At 41.3% G+C, this 19,468-nt stretch overlaps 1 protein-coding gene across 1 annotated transcript in view; it reads right to left on the bottom strand.

The window, feature by feature from the left end:
- Positions 1 to 2,451, bottom strand: part of PIAS2 (protein inhibitor of activated STAT, 2) — a 108,411-nt gene extending 105,960 nt beyond the window's left edge. Inside the window, exon 1 of the mRNA XM_011978074.1 lies at positions 2,345 to 2,451. Coding sequence (XP_011833464.1) covers positions 2,345 to 2,380 — 36 coding nt within the window. The 5' untranslated portion in view covers positions 2,381 to 2,451. The remainder of the gene's footprint in view (positions 1 to 2,344) is intronic.
- Between the last annotated feature and the right edge of the window lie 17,017 nt (positions 2,452 to 19,468).

Genomic DNA, 19,468 nt, shown 5'->3' with positions numbered 1-19,468 from the left:
CCGGGCGTGCTACCCAGCGGCCTGGCCCCGCGTCGTGCCTTCCCTCCCCGGCGGAGGCCCCTGCGGACTTGCCTAGAGCTGGGTCGCAACTGAGGCGTTATCCGCGGGCCTGGCCTGGGGAAGTGGCGGGGAGGAAGAAGAGGCGGCCGGGACGCGTGTCAGGAGCATTCGGGAAGATTCTTACGTTGCCCTTCACGCGGTGGCTATGGACGAAAAAGCCGCCTCAAATAAAACCATCCCCCAGAGTAGTTGTGGCGGAATTATCTAAATATGGGTAAGCTATTGTTCCCATCTAATGGTGAGGTTGTGTGACACCTTTTTGAATTGCTAATGTTCTCCAAGTACCAACCTTGCCGAGTTTTTCTGACTTTCAAGGGCACCTGAAGGTCACGGACTGCAGAGTTGGGAGAGTTAGGGTTGGAGGAGAAGTGAAATAAGAGCGCTCAGAAGGGCCATGCTAAAAAGTCAGGGAAATCTGATAGCTAGGAAGGAGTCAAACACCAAGGCAGAATAAGTAGATAGAAGCTTGATGGCCCCCCCCCACGTAATGTGCTGATAAAGGATGAAGGAAGATGCTGATTCAAGACTGTCAGAAAAATCGCTGGATGGTGTCCAGGGTTCAATTTCCTCGAAGAATTGGGTAGAACCCACCCACGAAAGGTCTTTAAAACAATGTAACTTTTAAGGCCCTATTTAATCAGCTTCCTACCTACTGCCTCTTCCCACTACCCCTCATTTCATCCGCACTGCACTTCCAGGTCTTCCTTCCACTCCCCTGCCCCCGTACCCCGCAAGTTGGTTTTGTTTTTTTGAGACGGAATTTTGCTCTTGTTGCCCAGGCTGGAGTGCAATGGCACGATCTTGGCGCAATGTCTGCCTCCCGGGTTCAAGCGATTCTCCTACCTCAGCCTCCCGAGTAGCTGGGATTGTACTTTTGGTAGAAATGGGGTTTCTCCTTGTTAGTCAGGCTGGTCTCGAACTCCCGACCTCAGGTGATCCACCCGCCTTGGCCTCCCAAAGTGCTCGAATTACAGGCGTGAGCCACCGCACCCGGCCTCCCGTTAAGTTTTAAGGCCTCTAAATGTTGATTCTTGAACCAAGAATAATTTCCCACTCTCTTTGTTCCTAACTCCTGTTCATCCTTCAGGTTTCACTTTAAGTGCCACTTCCTCAGGAAGACCATCCTCACTCACATCCCACATTTTAATTCAGAGTCCCCTGTTATGACCTCTCCTAGGAACCTGAACTACTTCTTCCTGAGATGTCTCCATGGTAATTATGTAGGTATTTGTGTGATTGTTTATTTGATATACATATCTGTGTATATATACACACACACACATATTGTTTTGGCCGGGTGCAGTGGCTCATGCCTGTAATCCCAGCAGTTTAGGAAGCCGAGGCAGGTGAATCACTTGAGGTCAGGAGTTCGAGAGCAGCCTGGCCAACATGGTGAAACCCTCGTCTCTACTAAAAATGCAAAAATTAGGCCAGGAGCCGTGGCTCGCCCGAAATTCCAGCACTTTGGGAGGCCGAGGCGGGCAGATCACCTGAGGTCAGGAGTTGGAGACCAACCTGACCAACATGGAGAAACCCGATCTCCACTAAAAATACAAAATTAGCCAGGCGTAGTGGTGCTTGCCTGTGATCCAGCTACTCAGGAGGCTAAGGCAGGAGAATTGCTTCAACCTGGGAGGCACAGGTTGCAGGGAGCGGAGATAGCGCCATTGCACTCCAGCCTGGGCAACAAGAGCGAAACTTCATCTCAAAAAAAAAAAAAAAAATTAGCCGGGTGTGGTGGCACATGCCTATAATCCCAGCTACTCGGGAGGCTGAGACGGGAGAATTGCTTGAACCCAGGAGGCGGAGGTTGCAGTTAGCTGAGATGGCGCCATTGCTCTCCAGCCTGGGCAACAAGAGTGAAACTTTGTCTCAAAAAATAAAGATAAATAATTGTTTTAAAATTTTTTATTAAAAAATTGTAAACCCACTAGACTATAATGGCTGATAAATGCCTAACAAATAGTTGGCCTTGTATTTGTTTAATGAATAAAGGAAGGAATGAACGATGTCCAGGTTCTAAATCTGTCCACCATTAACTTTGTGAGCTTAGCTTGGGTTATTCTTACTCTTGATTTATTTGTCGTAGACCTTGATTTACACCTCAGTAGAATTTAACATTGTTTAGTAGACATTAAGTGAATGTCACTGTGCAAGGAGTTTTCAGGGAATAGATGAATAGAGTACAATACGGCCCTGCCACGGAGGAGCTTACACCCGTAAAGGGGACCAACATAAACACAAAACAGTAAGAGAAGCAAAGCAAAGCCCCACTGAAACTTACCTTCAGTGTTCGTTGTAGTTGCTTCTCAGCATTCATTCTGCCCCTTCCTCAATGTGTAGCAGCTCCTGGGTGGGTTGGGTAGGTTTGACTGCAAAGAGTTCTAGGTGTTGCCCTAGACTGGCCTGAGCCATTAAGGACTGTTAAAGTCATTCTGGCTACAGTATTAGATCACACCTGGGCATATAAATCTAATTAGTACTGAGCATTTATAGGCTTTGCCAAGTAGATCAAGTGTGGACCCATGCCCTAAGGTAGGCCAATCAGAGGGAAGCCTGGGACATTTATTCACTGATTAAAGATAAGACTTTCTGGCATGTGGAACACTCGCCATTTTGCTACAGTGAAGAGCCAACCTGAGAACCAACCCTTCTTGTGAGCAGAAAGATCACACACACAAAATCTCAGCATTGACTTTGATACTCACTCTTCCTCTGTACTGGCCAGTTTTCTTGAGCCAATGCCTTTCTTGTAAGGTTTTAAGTTGTTTGACTTGAGATTTCTATTAGTTGCAATGGAAATAATTCTGAAATAGGGTGCTACTTTGTCTTACCAGACCAGATTATTAATTTGGCATTTTTTCTAATCTATACTCCCTAATAATCATTCAATATATGTTCAAAGGAATGGCTGAGTGGTAAAGGGTAGAAAGGGCATGTCTCTCTTCACTGTTGTGATCATTTCTGCTCTGGTCTAGCTTTATATATCCTCATTAAAAAGAAATCCCTGCACTTACTTGAATCCAACTTCCTTATAACGTGGTAATGTTGTATACCCTTAGAGGGGAGTGGAGAAGGAGGGAGGTGCAGTAATCACTCACAAAAGGCCACATATCAAAGTACCAGTTCCAGCCACATGCTGAACTCTTCTACCAGAGGAATTCTATTAAATATATCTTTTTTCTTTATTACATTCCCAATGAAAAATGTTTTAGTGCTCTTTATGAACTCATATACCTGATAGATCAGGTATATGAGTGTATTTTGTAAACTCATAAAGTGAAAGATGGTAAATTTTTTGTATCTAAACAGCCGACTAAGCTGAGTTTGAATCTAAACAGCTGATAAACACATACCCCCCCAAAAACAGCACTTCATTAAGAAACATAATTAAGAACCATATGATATATCCTAGTAATTTTAGCAAAGAGTATTCCAACCTGGTTGGACCAACCTTGTAACATTGAGTTTAGTTCCAAGCACCTGTCTTCTTAATCCTTTCGCATCCTGTCTCTGAACCCATTACCAATTTTAATATCTTTACCAATTTTAATATCTTTCTTTTCCTTCCAACTGATTACTTCCTCTCTCCCTGTGACAGTGCTCAGGCCTCCCAGATGTTTTCCAAGCCACTTTTCTTCTTTTGCTAAGCATATATTTATTTATATCACATTATCTAACTCCTATACACTTTGCCAATACTGTCTTAGTCTTAGACTTTACCAAGACTAATACCAAGGAAACTGAACAAGGAATTAAAAAAAATTTTTTCCTTGCTTTTTTTTTTTTTTTTTGAGACAGGGTCTCACTGTGTTGCCCAGGCTAGTAGAGTTCAGTGGCATGATCACAGCTCACTGCAACCTTCACCTCCCAGCCCAAACAATCTTCCTACCTCAGCCTCCCAAGTAGCTAGGACCATGGGCACACCACTACCCCCGGCTAATTTTTGTATCTTTTGTAGAGACAGGGTTTCACCATGTTGCCCAGGCTGTTTCAAACTCCTGGATTTAAGTGATCCTCCCACCTTGGCCTCCCAAAGTGTTAGGATTACTGGTGTGAGCCACCGCTCCCGGCCTCAACTTTTTATTTTGAAAACCTTAATCACAAATTTGTTTCTTCTCCACTTTCACTGCATCACTTGACTAGCATTTAAAAAAATAATAATTATTATTAAAAAATAAAAAGTTGAGGCTGGGCATGGTGGCTCACGCCTATATTCCCAGCACTTTGGGAGGCTGAGGTGGGTGGATCACCCGAGGTCAGGAGTTTGAGACCGGCCTGATCAGCATGGTGAAACCCCATCTCTACTAAAGAAACAAAATGAACCAGGTGTGGTAGCACATGCCTGTAATCCTAGCAACTTGGGAGGCTGAAGCAGGAGAATCGCTTGAACTCAGGAGGCAGAGGTTGCAATGAGTGGAGATCACGCCATTGCATTCCAGCGTGGGCAAGAAAAGTGAAACTCCATCTCAAAAATAAATAAATAATAAAAAGTTGAAACATAAACTTCGAAAGCATAGCAGAATGGTCACCTGTATAAAATTTATAATTTACATATAGTTAAATCCTTATGTCTGAAGTAAACACTTCAATCCATATAAAAAAATTCTTATCAAGATACAGAACATTTTCATCAATCCCCAGAAAGATCCCTATTCCCCCTTCCCAGTCAAACCTCCCACCAGAAACAACTTTTGATCTAATTTCTTTCTTTCTTTTTTTTTTTTTTTTTTGAGATGGAGTCTCACTCTGTTGCCCAGGCTGGAGTGCAATGGCACAATCTTGGCTCACTGCAACCTCCACCTCCTGGGTTCAAGCAATTCTTCTGCCTCAGCCTCCCGAGTAGCTGAGATTACAGGCATGTGCCACCACGCCTGGCTAATTTTTTTTGTACTTTCAGTAGGCACGGGGTTTCACCATGTTAGCCAGGCTGGTCTCAAACTCCTGACCTTGTGATTCACCCACCTCAGCCTCCCAAAGTGCTGGGATTACAGGCATGAGACACTGTGCCCGGCCTTGATCAGATTTCTAATACTAAAATTTAGTTTTTTATATTTTAACATTACATATAAGTGGAATCATACAGTGTATGCTCTTCTGCTTGGCTTTTTAAATTCAGCATAAATTATATGAGGTTGACATGTTACATATTTCAATTCTTTTTTTTTTTTTTTGAGACAGAGTCTCACTCTGTTGCCCAGGCTGGAGTGCAATGGCGTGACCTCAGCTCACTGCAACCTCCGCCTTCCAGGTTCAAGCGACTCTCCTGCCTCAGCCTCCCAAGTAGCTGGGCCTACAGGTGTGTGCCACCATGCCCAGCTAATTGTTGTATTTTTAGTAGAGATGGAGTTTCACCATGTTGGCCAGGCTGGTCTCAAAATCCTGGCCTCAGGTGATCCACCTGCCTCAGCCTCCCCAAGTGCTGGGATTATAGGCGTGGGCTATCACACTTGGCCACAATTCATTTCTTTTTATTGCTGAGTGGTAGTCCATTGTATGAATAGACCCCAACTTATCCTTTCTCTTGTTAATGGGCATTTATGTTGTTTCCAGGTTTTGATTATTGTAAATAAATGCTATCAACTTTCTTACACGGCACATTTTATAGATAAATGATTGTATTTCTCTAAAATAAATATTTAAGAATGGAATTGCTGGAACATAGAGAAGATGTATGTTTAACTTTTTAGAGTTTCAGTCTTATCACCCAGGCTAGAGTACAGTGATGCGATCTCAGCTTATTGCAACCTCCGCCTCCCAGGTTTGAGTGATTCTCCTGTCTCAGTCTCCCAAGTAGGTCGGATCACAGGTGCATGCCACCACGCCTAGCTAATTTTTGTAGTTTTGATAGAGACAGTGTTTCACCATGTTGGCCAGGCTGGTCTCCAACTCCTGACCTCAGGTGATCTGCCCTTGTCGACCCCCAAAGTGCTGGGATTATAGGCAGGAGTCACCGCACCTGGTCCTTGACTTTTTACTAAACTGTCAAATATTTATCCAACTTTTCATATTCTCACCAGCAATGTATGTGGTTAATAACTTTTCAATGATCAAATATATTTTTGCTTAACATTTTCTTTAACCTTGAAATTATTTGATAATATTGAATATCAGCCTTTCTTTGAAATGCCTCTTCTTGATTTCATGATAGAACTCTTTTGTCTTCTTTCTATTTTGCCAAATTATCTCTATATGCCTCTTTTTACATATCACTTATGTTTTCAGTTTCAAATATCTTCTATTCTCATAATTTGTCACTACTATTAAAATTTATAGACTATGAGTTAAATGACCTAGATTCCAGAACAGAACCTTCTTCAAGATACCTTTTTGACATAGATTCATAACATACACTAGTAGGATGAAGATAAATCTGCTTTTAGAGGAAAGTTATGTCCGGTGAATGAAGTTAGAAAAAGAAAAGCAGGCCAGGTACAATGGCTCACATCTGTAATCCCAGCGTTATGGGAGGCCAAGGCGGGCAGATCTCCTGAGGTCAGGAGTTCGAGACCAGCCTGGCCAACAGGGTGAAAGCCCGTCTCTACTAAAAACACAAAAATTAGCGGGACATGGTAGCATGCACCTGTAATCGCAGTTACTCAGGAGGCTGAGGCAGGAGAATCGCTTGAACCTGGAAGACAGAGGTTGCAGTGAGCTGAGATCGTGACATTGCAGTCCAGCCTGGGCAACAGAGCAAGACTCCATCTCAAAACAAACAAACAAAAAAACTACCTTTGCCTGGTTCTAGCGTCAAAGTTGTAACAGTCTTGTGAAATGAGTGAAGAATGCTTTTTTTTTTTTTTTTTTTTTGAGACAGAGTCTTGCTCTGTTGTCCAAGCTAGAGTGCAGTGGCGCGATCTCGGCTCACCGCAACCTCTGCCTCCTGGGTTCAAGTGATTCTCATGCCTCAGCCTCCTGAGTGGTGGTGCATACAGGCGTGCACCACCATGCCCAATTAGTTTTTGTATTTTTATTACAGACAGTGTTTCACCACGTTGGCCAGGCTGGTCTCAAACTCCTGACCTCAGGTAATCCACCCTCCTTGGCCTCCTAAAGTGCTGGAATTATAGGTGTGAGCCACCTTGCCCAGCCCTTTCATTTTTTAATTTATTTTAGTAGTTTGTATACATTTCTTCTGTGTTCTCATATTTATTGGGAGGAAACTATTCTTTTATTTTAAAATTTCTGCAGAATCTATAATTATGGTAGGCTCCTAAATGTACATTTTGTTCTTGTCTTCTAATGTTTTTCTTGAAATTTCTTGCTAGAGATTTGTCTGTTTTATAATTGCTTTCAAAGAGCAACATTTTAACTATGTTTTTCTCTATTTTATTGTTTTTTCCATTTAATTATTTTCTACTGCTATCTTTATTTCTTTTATTCTACCTTTATTCCCTCCCTCCCTCCCTTCCTTCCTCCCTCCCTTCCTTCCTCCCTCCCTCCCTTGCCTCCCTCTCTCCCTCTCTCTCTCTTTCTTTCTTTCTTTCTTTCTTGACAAAGTCTTGCTCTGTTACCCAGGCTGGAGTGCAGTGGTATGATTTTGACTCACTGCAAGAGTTCAAGTGATTCTCCTGCCTCAGCTTCCTGTGTAGCTTTGACCACAGGTATGCACGACCACACCCAGCTAATTTTTCGTATTTTTAGTAGGTAGGGGGTTTCACCGTGTTGGCGAGGCTGGTCTTGAACTCCTGACCTCAGGTGATCCACCCACCTCGGTCTCCCGAAGTGCTAGGATTACAGGTGTGAGCCACCGCACCCTGCCTTTTTAAATTTTGAATTATATTTATTTTTAAAAAATGTTTATTTTATTTTGATTTGTTTTTTAATTTATTTTGAGATGGAATCTCACTCTGTTGCCCAGGCTGGAGTGCAGTGGTGCGATCTTGGCTCAGTGCAACCTCTGCTTCCTGGGTTCAAACGATTCTTCTGCCTCAGCCTCCCAAGTAGCTAAGACTACAGGTGCATGTCACCATGCCTGGCTAATTTATTAATTTATTTATTTATTTATTATTATTATTATTATTATTTTTTCTGAGATGGAGTATCTGTTGCCAAGGCTGGAGTGGCATGATCTCAGCTCACTGAAACCTCCACATCCCGGGTTCAAGCAATTCTACCTCAGCCTCTCAAGCAGCTGGGATTACAAGTGCCTGCCACTACACCCACTAATTTTTGTATTTTCAGTAGAGATCAGGTTTCACCATGTTGGCCAGGCTGGTCTTGAACTCCTGACCTCAGGGGATCCGTCCGCCTTGGCCTCCCAAAGTGCTGGGATTACAGGCGTTAGCCACTGCACCAAGCCAAGGTAGTTTTTAAAAACTCACTTATAAACTGCAAAGTTACCTCAGGAATGCAAGGATGATCTCATGTTAACATATATGTTATATAACTTGGTAATTTGATCCAACTCACCATCTGAGGACGACCAAAAAAGCTGGATTAAAAAAAAATAGAAGCAAATATCTAATATAAGGAATTATCTGGCCAAAATCTAGATGATGATATTCAAGGAAGTTGAGCCAAGCATTTTTTTCTGAAGGAATTTACCAATGCAAAGGCAAAATTGATAAACTGAGTTGTGATTTTTGCAAGATTATGGGGCAAGAGAAAAAGAAATCTAAATCTAGTGCCCATAGGAGATGAAGAGGTTAATAAACGTGCTTCATATTTAATATGAGGCCCCATAGGGTAAAAGTAAATCAGAGGTAAATCAGCACTTTCACAAATTGCAGTCTGGTTTTATACCAATCAGGAAATCTGAAACCCAGAATGTTGAATAAACTGGTCCTAGACTGGCAATCCATAGGTACTGGGCATAAACAAACAAAAATTATCTCCATAAGAAGGTGTCATCAGCCTAAATGTCAAAATAACTTATAAATAATTTGCTCAAAAAATGACCAGTATTTAGTAAAAAGTTAGCAGACCATACATGGAAACAAACATTTTGAGTGAGAACTAATAGAAATATCAAACAAAAAGAAATCTACCAGAGCAACCAGAAAAAGATTGCAATGAGAGCATGCTGACACATGCGCATGCTTGAAAAAAATAACCTAATAGAAACTCTAGAATTAATAGGTTTAAGAACTCAGTGTGTAGATTTAATAGCATATAGCACACAGTTTAAGATCATTAGTAACCAGAATACATGCTACAAGACTGCTTAGGGCCACAACACCCACTGACTCCCTGTCACGTAGGAGGAGAGATGAAGACACAGGAAGCCCAGCAGGAAGTAAGCCCTGCAGCCATGTTTTCCTGAGGAAGCTGCTGACAAGGTGGCCCAGCCAGCACAGGTATTTTAAAGAGCTGCCGCCACCTCTTTGGGGCAGCAAAAATATATCTTCTGGAGCCTTCGAAGGCTAAATGGACTATATTGTCCAAGCTGGACTCAAACTCCTGGGCTCAAGCAAGACTTCTGCCTCAGCCTCCAGAGTAACTCGTACTACAGGCATTTGCCACTGCAACAGGCTAGTTTTATGTATTTAAATAAATTTACATTGAAAAAGGAAAAAAAGAGGCCGGGCACGGTGGCTCACACCTGTAATCTCAGCACTTTGGGAGACCGAGGCAGGTGGATCACGAAGTCAGCAGTTCGAGGCCAGCCTGACCAACATGGTGAAACCCCATCTCTACTAAAAATATAAAAATTAGCCAGGCATGGTGGTGTGTGTCTGTCATCCCAGCTACTCAGGAGGCTGAGGCAGGAGAATCGCTTGAAGCCGGGAGGCAGAGATTGCAGTGAGCCAAGTTCGCACCACTGCACTCCAGCCTGGGCAACAGAGCAAGATTCCGTCTCAAAATAAAAAAAAAAAAAAAGACCCTCTGGACCAGGAGGAACTATAAATGAACTATAAATATCTGTTGAGGATGCCATAGTTGATACTTCTTCCTTGAGTGACTTAAATTTACCAGTAAAATATAACAATTTCAAGTTTGTATGCACCTAATAACATGGCCTCAGTGTATCATACAGAACCACAATGAGAAACAGACAAAATCCGCTTTTCTATGGTGGAACATTTTACCATACCTAGCTCAGTAACTGAGCCCCAAAAGCAACATCATTAAAGATATAGATTTTTGAAATAACATGATTAACAAACGTAACCCAATTTATATATTAATGTTCACAAATGTGTTATTTCAAACGCACATGGACTATTTGTAAAAGTTGAATATACTCTGACAATAGAGCAAGTGCCCATAAATTTTAAACAATCAAAATCATACAGAGTATGGTCTGTGTACAATTAAGCTAGAAATCAATAATGAATAATTACCAGAAAATCTTAATTTTTATATTTAAAAATTAAGAAATACTTTTCTACATAACCTAGGGGTGTTGGGCATGGTGGTATGCACCTTATTCTTAGCTATTCAAGAGGCTTAGGTAGGGAGATCAATTAAGCCCATAAGTTTGAGACCAGCTTGGGCAACACAGTGAGATTCCATCTCAAATAAATAAATAATCTAGGGGTCAAAAGAGAAATCACAATGAAAAATTTAAAACTGTTTACCTGAATGATGATGAAAATACTACATATCCAAATTTATGGGCCAGACATGGTGGCTCATGCCTGTAATCCCAGCACTTTGGGAGGCCAAGGCGGGTGGATCACTTGAGGTGAGGAGTTTGAGACCAGCCTGGCCAACATGGTGAAACCCCATCTCTACTAAAAATATTTTAAAAATTAGCTGGGTGTGGTGGCGGGTGCCTGTAATCCCAGCTACTCAGGAGGCTTAGGCAGGAGATTGGCTTGAACCTGGTAGGCAGAGGTGCAGTGAGACAAGATCATGCCATTCTACTCCAGCCTGGGCAACAGAGCAAAAATTCTTCTAAAAAAAAAATTACTAGGTATGCCGTAAAACAATATTGACTATAAACCAATGTGGGAGGTTTGTGAGGAACTGCTAAAAATCTGTTTTTCACTCACCTCTCTATCAGAAAGGCTGTCCTGAGGCAGTTTTTCATCACTTTCCAGGTTCTGATGAGGTGTGAGAAGCCTCTATAAGAGTATGAACTCCGGATATGGTCTGATGAGAATGGTACTTTACTTCTGTGATCTTCCTAAATCACATAACCCCAGTTTTTCTTGAGAAAAACGTAGACAAATTTCAATTGAGAGGCATTCTGCAAAATACCTGCCCAGTACTCCTAAAAGTGTAAAGGTCATCAAAAACAAAGTCAGAGAAACTGTCACAGCCTAGAGGACACTAAGGAGATATAATAGCTAAATGTTTTTTGTTTTTTTAAATTTTTATTTTTATTATTTTCTATTTATTTTTATTTTTTATTAGCTAAATGTTGTATGGTATCCTGGCTGGGATCCTGAAACAGAAAAGAACACTAGGTACAAACTAAAGAAATCTGAATAAAGTATGGGCTTTAGTTAATAATAATATATCAACGTTTGTGTGATCTTTTTCACCAAGCCGCATATATAGATGCTTCTAGATTCCCTCCAGCTTACCAATGTAACACAAATTTTATCATTTCTGAGTTCTATGACCTGAAAAAGTTTAGGAAGCACTAACCTAGAGAAACTCCTATACATGTACATGTGCACTAGGAGACATGTACAAGGATATTTATTGTGTCACCGTAATCATGAAAAAATGATAACTTGTCCATCAACGTGACAGTAGATACTGTGATATATTCCTGCAAAAGAATGCTATGTGGGCCAGACTTGGTGGCTTGCACCTGTAATCCTAGCACTCTGGGAAGCCGAGGCAGGAGGGTCACTTGAGCCCAAGAGTTAGAAACCAGCTGGGGCAACATAGGGAGACCCCGCTTCATACAAAAATTAGCTGTGCATGGTGGTGCACACCTGTAGTCCCAGGTAATTGGGAGGCTGAGGTGGGAGGATCACTTGGGCCTGGAAAGTTGAGGCTGCAGTGAGCCATGTTTGTGTCACTGCACTCCTGGGTAACAGAGCAAGACTCTGTCTCAAAAAATTTATAAAAATGCTTTGTGTAGAATAAGAAAAAAATGAATAAACTAGAGCTACATATAAAAGCATGGGCAATCTCAAAAACAATGTTAAATGAAAAGATCAAGTTGGAAAAAGTTATCTACTCTTTATATACATTTTTCAAAAAACATAAATGCTGTATATTCATGGATATATACATATGTGATAAAAATTCAAAACCTTACATGTGAATGGTGACTATCAAAACCAGGACAGCTGGTACCTCTGGGGGATGGGAGTAGGATCTGTAAAGGCTATTTTGGGGATTCCGCTATACTTACACAGTTTTCTTCCTTTAAAAAAGAAAAGATCTGAAGCAAATATGGCAAAATGTTAGGATTTGATAGACCTGGAAGGTGAATAACCAATATATTATTCTCTACACTTGTATGTTTAAGATATTTTATAACAAAATAGATACAAAATATATCCTAACTCTGATCATTCTTCAGTACTTCCACTGCTGCTGCCACCGTTTGACCTGGATAACTTGCAGTAGCTGTCTATCTTATCTCCTTGCTTTCTCATTCCATATAGCATCCAGAATAATATTTTATAAATATAAATTAGATCTCACCATCCTCCTATTCACAACCTTTCAATGGGTTTACATTACTCTAAAAATAAGAATCAAATGCCTTATCACATTTTGCAGTGCCTTGTTTCAACTCCCTTTGTCTCTGGTTCACTTAGTATCACTATCCTTCCTCCAGTATCATTATCTGTACTCTCAAACTGCTTGATTTTCTTTATGGAATATGTCACTACCTCAAATGATATTAATTCATGTATTATGGGGATGATAAATTCCTGCACCCCCAGTCCTTTACTAGCATATAAGTTCCATGAAGGCAGGGACTTTATTCTCTACTCTATCCCCATTGCCAAGAACATTGTTTGACTCACATCAAGTATGAAATAAGTATTTTCAGAACAAATGAAGAAATGAGGCCAGTCGTGGTGGCTCATGCCTGTAATCCCAGCACTTTGGGAGGCCGTGGCAGGTGGATCACAAGGTCAGGAGATCAAAACCATCCTGGCCAACATGGTGAAACCCTGTCTCTACTAGAAAGACAAAAATTAGCCCGGTGTGGTGGCTCGCACCTGTAGTCCAGCTCCTTGGGAGGCTGAGGCAGGAGAATTGTTGAACCCGGGAGGCAGAGGTTGCAGTGAGCCAAGATTGCGCCACTGCACTCCAGCCTGGGTGGCAGAATGAGACTCCATTAAAAAAAAAAAAAAAGGAAAAAGATTTATTTTCATTCAAAAAGAGAAGGGATGTCATCTCAGTGGTAAAATATGGCAGAATCAAATGTATAGAGGCTGAAAATTACAGGGTATTCTATCAACAGTAACAACACTAATAGCCAAAACCCATAAAGTATTCATCATGTGCCAGGCATTTCCAAGCACTGGAATCACATACTTTTTGGAGTGCATATCAACTTCATTTTCCTTCCTATAGGCCCTGCGGACCTATTCATATCTGAGATCCTGCATGCTAGCCACAATTGATTTGGTTTGAAAGCAACACTGATTGAGAAAAGTCCATCCATTAGCCAGAGACAGCATTCTTTTCCTTGCAAGTTTGAGCTGATTGATGTGTAGGCTAAAGAAGTTTGAAGATGAGTCATACTAATGGCAGGACACTTTTGAGTGAAGGGAACAGCTGCTGAGGCCCCTGAAGCTACACTAGTCTCTGCCCTTTCTGAAGCTTGTTGCTCAATGTTTCCTTGGCTTAATGACATAGGTTACCCTGCTATCCTTCCAGTGAAATACACCCCCTTCATTTTTAAAACTAACAGAGCTAAGTCTCTTTGTTTTGTTGGTTATTCATTCTCTTAAAAACAAAAAAAGCAAACAATCTCTAAATCAAGGAAACTTGAGTAAGGCAGTCCTTTCCACTCATTGTCTCATTTAATCCCTACCACATTATGAGAGATTATTTCTGTTCCCATTTTGCATATGAAGAAACAAGGTTTGAACAGGTCCAATACCTTTCCTAAAATCAGGAGTTAGTGATGGGGCAAGATTCCAGCCCTGACCTGTATGACTTCAGAGCAGAGCTCTGAACTGTTATGTGGGGCTACAGGAAGACCGGTAATAGGACTGCAGTGGAGATGAAATTGGGAAGACAGGGCCAACATTGTGATACCATTCAGGGTAAATTAGAAAATAACACAGTGATGGGGCAAAAACCAGATTTCACTCTATCTGTGGATAAGATCCAATAAAAGCTCTTTAGTCTTACATTCCAACAATCTTTGGCAGAGAGGATATATACCAACACAGAATGTCGGTGTGATTAAAACGCTCTCTCTCTCTTTGACAGAGTTGACAGTGTTTAAAGAATGACAGGATACATTTTTTAGAAACATTAAAAAAATGGACTTTTAACAATATATATTCAGAGACGGCTTGTAGTTGAGTATCACAAGGTTTGCAGTTAGGCAGGCACATTTCTTGTCATTCTTGAAAACTCCCTCTCATTCTTGCATGCCTAGAGAAGCTCTGCTGAAGACAGTTTGACATAAATGAGGCTGTGAATACAGAATTCCAAGGTAGGGAGGGGACGAGGAGAGAAAGGGTTTGATGAATTAACGTATGATTTGAAGAGAGTTAATAAAACAAAAAACTTATGATTAGCCATAATCCCAGCATTTTGGGAGGCCGAGTTGGGACAATCACTTGAGGCCAGGAGTTTGAGACCAGCCTGGCTAACATAGCTGGACTCCTGCTCTACAAAAAAATTTTAAAATTACCTGTGTATGGTGGCACGCTCCTATAGTCCCAGAAAGTTGGGAGGCTGAGGTGGGAGGATCACTTGAACCCAGGAGTTCCAGGCTGCAATGAGCTATTATGATGGTGCTACTGTACTCCAGCCTGAGAGAGCAAGACCTTGTCTCCAAAAACAAACAAACAAAGTTATTTAAAAACACTCAGAATTCCAGCATTTTGGGATGCAAGGTAGGTGGATCACCTGATGTCAGGAGTCTGAAACCAGCCTGGCCAACATGGTGAAACCTCATCTCTAATAAAAATACAAAAATTAGCCAGGTGTGGTGGCAAACACCTGTAAACCCAGCTACTAAGGGTAGGAATGGGGGGTCTACTGAGGCAGGAGGATTGCTTGATCCCGGGAGGTGGGGGTTGCATGAGCCGAGATCGTGCCACTGCACTCCAGCCTGAGCAACAAAGCCAGATTCCATCTCAAAACAACAACAACAACGACAACAACAACACCCATTCAGAAATCACCTTACAAAACATCCTTGCTGTCACAGAAATAATAAGTGGAATAATTGGTTTTCTCCAACTAAAATTGGATTGTATTTTTTCAATACTTTAAAAAATAATGTGCCTTGGAGGTGGGGAAGGGTGGGGAGGAAAAGCAAAAAATGAAAATAAAAATAATGTGCCTTGGGAAACAAATGATAGGCTTGAGCTCTATTTTCATATCCACCAAATAGTATAATTTTCTTTTTTTTTTTTTTTTTTGAGACAGATCTCACTCCTATTGAGTTGTTGTGACTACAGGTGTGTAAATAATTTCTTCAAAAAAAGTTCTGCTTTCTTCCGTTTTGGAGTCAATTTTGCACACATTAGAATGCCTAATGTTACCCTAAAAAGACTCTGTTTATTTTTGTTTTCCAGCTGTCACATCTAGTTTTGGTGTGGCAAAAGGAATAGCACTCGAATATAAAATTTTCTTTTTAATTCTCAGCAAGTCAAGTTACTTCTATAGAAGAGTGCCTACCCTTACAGGTGGAGCAATGGTGAGAGCACACTTGGACAAGGGAGGGGAAGGGGTTCTTATACCAGACCCACGTGATCCCTGCTGCTGTGTCCTTCCCCTATTGTCTTGGGTTAGACCGCACAGGCTAAACTATTTCCGATTGGCTAATTTAAAGAGAATGACAGGGTGAGTCATTTGGCGGGAGTCAGGGCAGAGCAGGTAGCCGGTAATCGGAAAGAGTTAGGGTGGAGTAGGTAATTGAAAAACACTGCTTTACGAGGAAGTTAGGTTTAAAAGTAGAAGGCAAACAATTGAACATACTAACATATTCTTTGAAAAGAAATTTAGAACTCATATCTAACACACCCTTTTGTTCTCCATGTATTTCATCTTGGATAGTTTCTACTGTTACATCACCAAGTTCACCGATCCTTTTTCTGCAATTCTAATCTGCTATTAAGCTCACCCAGTAAATTTTTGATTTCAGAAGTTCATTTTGGGTCGGGCACGGTGGCTCACACCTGTAATCCCAACACTCTGGAAGGCCAAGGCGGGTGGATCACGAGGTCAGGAGATTGAGACCATCTTGGCCAACGTGGTGAGGTGGCGTGTGCCTGTAATCCCAGCTACTTGGGAGGCTGAGGCAGGGGAATCGCTTAAACCCGGGAGGTGGAGGTTGCAGTGAGCTGAGATTGCACCACTGCACTCCAGACTCCAGCCTGGTGACAGAGCAGGACACCGTCTCAAACAAACAAGTTAATTTTGTTCCATTATAATATCTTCTATGTCTCTCATTATGCTCATAGTTTTCCTTTCTTGACCACAATAATAGTTATTTTAAAGTCCTTGTCTGCTATTCTATCACTTCTGTAATTTCTGGATATGTTTCTAATGATTTGTTTTTCTCCTGTTCATTGGTTGGATACTGTTGGATGTTGGATATTGTGAATAAGATGTTGTTGAGTACCTAAATTTTGTTTTCTTCCTTTAAAGAATGCTGGGTTTTCTTTTGTTAGGCAGATAAGTTACTTGCAGATCAACTCTATCCTTTTGAGGCTTGTTTTAAACCTTGTCAGGGTTTGGTCAAAAGGGTTTGGAATAGTACTCTGACTACTCCAACTATGAATTTCTCTCAGGCCTGTGTGAGTAATGCTAATTTTTCTACTTTCAGCTCTCTGGAAGTTGCTCTTTCTACGTTTTTTGATGTGTATGGTCTCATGGACTCTCATCCTTTGCACACACAAGTTAGAATTCATCCAAAGACCCAAGGAGACTGCTATACAAATTTCTAGAAGTCTTTTTCTGTGTACTCATTCTTTTCCAGTAATTTTGTCAGGCATTTGAACTACAGCAACTCAATCTTGAATAGGAGCTGGGTAAAATGATGCTGAGATCTACTGGGCTGCATTACCAGAGGGTTAAGGCATTCTAAGTCACAGGATGAGATAGGAGGTCAGCACAAGATACAGGTCATAAAGACCTTGCTGATAAAACAGGTTGCAGTAGAGAAGCTGGCCAAAATCCACCAAAACAAAGATGGCAATGAGAGTGACCCCTGGTCGTCCTCACTGCTACACTCCTACCAGCACCATGACAGTTTACAAGTGCCGTGGCAATGTTAGGAAGTTACCCTATATGGTCTAAAAAGGGGAGGCAAGAATAATCCACTCCTTGTTTAGCATATAATCAATAAATAACCAAAAAAATGGGCAACCAGCAGCCCTCAGGGCTGCCTTGCCTATGGAGGAGCCATTCCTTTACTTTCCTAATAAACTTGCTTTCACTTTATGGAGTCACCCTGAATGTTTTCTTGTGCAAGATTTAAGAACCCTCTTTTGGGGTCTGTATCAGGACTGCTTTCTGTTAACAATTTGTCCTGCAAGTTTAACCTGATTCAGCATCCCCAAACTTCTATCTCTCAACTTAGTGAAGCTAACATGCTCTATTTTTGTTCCTTCCTCCTATACTGAAGTCTAAAAAGTACTTCCACACAGAAATCTACCATGATTGCAGGGCTCACCTTAATTTTTTTTCTTCCCTCTTGTATCTCATTTCTGTGATGCCTATTGTCTTATTTGTGAAAACTATTTCTCTATCTTGTTTAGTTTGTTGTGTAATGGTCTAGTTTTCTAGTTGTTTTGAGTAGCAGATCTAGTCCAGTACTAGTTATTTGATATGGCCAGAGGAAGAAGCTCTTTGAAAACATTTCTGTAGCAAATTTCTTTCTTCAAAATGAAATCTTACAGAATAAGGAGTGTAAAAGAGAATCAGTTTTTCATTCAATAAATATTTCCTGATTCCATTAGCTATACTAAGCATGATGAAATAATAAGTTTTTAAAAAGTGCCCTTAAGGAATTTTTAGTCTAGTACTATGTTTTTCAAACTTCAGTTTGTGAACACTAGAGGATTATTACATAACAATGAGCATTTTAAAGAAGAGAAGCAGAGAATATCAAAGGGCATTACAATAGTAAGCGTAAGTATTTCAATAAACTTGAGTTCAATTTGTTATATACCTTTATCGTAGGTCCTCATGTAAAGTGTATTTCCTTTTTTTTTTTTTTTTTTTGAGACAGAGTCTTGCTCTGTTGCTCAGGCTGGAGTGCAGTGTCATGATCTCGGCTCATTGCAACCTCCGCACCTCCGGTTCAAGTGATTCTTCTGCCTCAGCCTCCCGAGTAGCTGGGACTACAGGTTAATACCACCACACCTGGCTAATTTTTGTATTTTTAGTAGAGATGGGATTTCACTATATCGGCCAGCATGGTCTCAAACTCCTGACCTCTTGATCTGCCTGTCTGCCTTCCTCAGCCTCCCAGAGTGCTGGGATTACAGGCATGAGCCACCGTGCCCAGCCGTAAAATGTATTTCTTATTGTCTTACTTTTTTTTTTTTTTCAATTGAAACAGAGTCTCACTCTGTCACCCAGGCTGGGCTACAGTGGTGCAATCTCAGCTCACCGCAACCTCTGCCTCCCATGTTCAAGACATCCTCTTGCCTTAGCCTGCCGAGTAGCAGGTAATACAGGCATGTGCCACCACCCCTGGTTAATTTTTGTATTTCCAGTAGAGATGAGGTTTCACCATGTTGGCCAGGCTGGTCTTAAACTCTTGACCTAAAGTGATCTGCTTGTCTTGGCCTCTCAAAGGGCTGAGATTATAGGTGTGAGCCACCCTGCCTGGCTTTGTTTTTGTTTTGTTTTGTTTTTTGTTTTTTGTTTTTGAGACAGGGTCTTGCTGTGTCACCCAGGCTGGAGTGCGGCGGCATGACCACGGTTCACTGTAGCCTTGTCCTCTGGCGCTCAAGTGATCCTTCCACCTCAGCCTCCCAAGTAACTGAGACTACAGGCGTGCCACCATGCCTGGCTGATTTTTTTAATTTTAGTAGAGACAGGGTTTGTCCTGGCTGATCTCAAATTCCTGGGCTAAAGTGATCCCTCTGCCTCAGCCTTCTAAATTGCTGGGATTACAGGTGTGAGCCACCGCACCTGGCTAAAATATATTTCTTAATATACTTCTTGCTTAGAAAAGTTTGAAAGCTAATGATCACATGGAGGAGATTCTCTAGAAAAACTATCTTAAATTTGGAAATAAGGCAAAAAGGAATACAGTATGTTTCTTCAATGTTTTACTGTTTAGGAAGCCCAATCAAGGATCAAACATCATTTAAGAGTTCCAGTCACCGGGCGCGGT

The sequence above is a fragment of the Mandrillus leucophaeus genome, unplaced genomic scaffold (assembly GCF_000951045.1).
Source record: "Mandrillus leucophaeus isolate KB7577 unplaced genomic scaffold, Mleu.le_1.0 Scaffold189, whole genome shotgun sequence".
Classification (NCBI taxonomy): Eukaryota; Metazoa; Chordata; class Mammalia; order Primates; family Cercopithecidae; genus Mandrillus; species Mandrillus leucophaeus.
The sequence above is the reverse complement of the archived record's forward strand: the minus strand, read 5'-3'. Positions and strand labels throughout refer to the sequence as shown.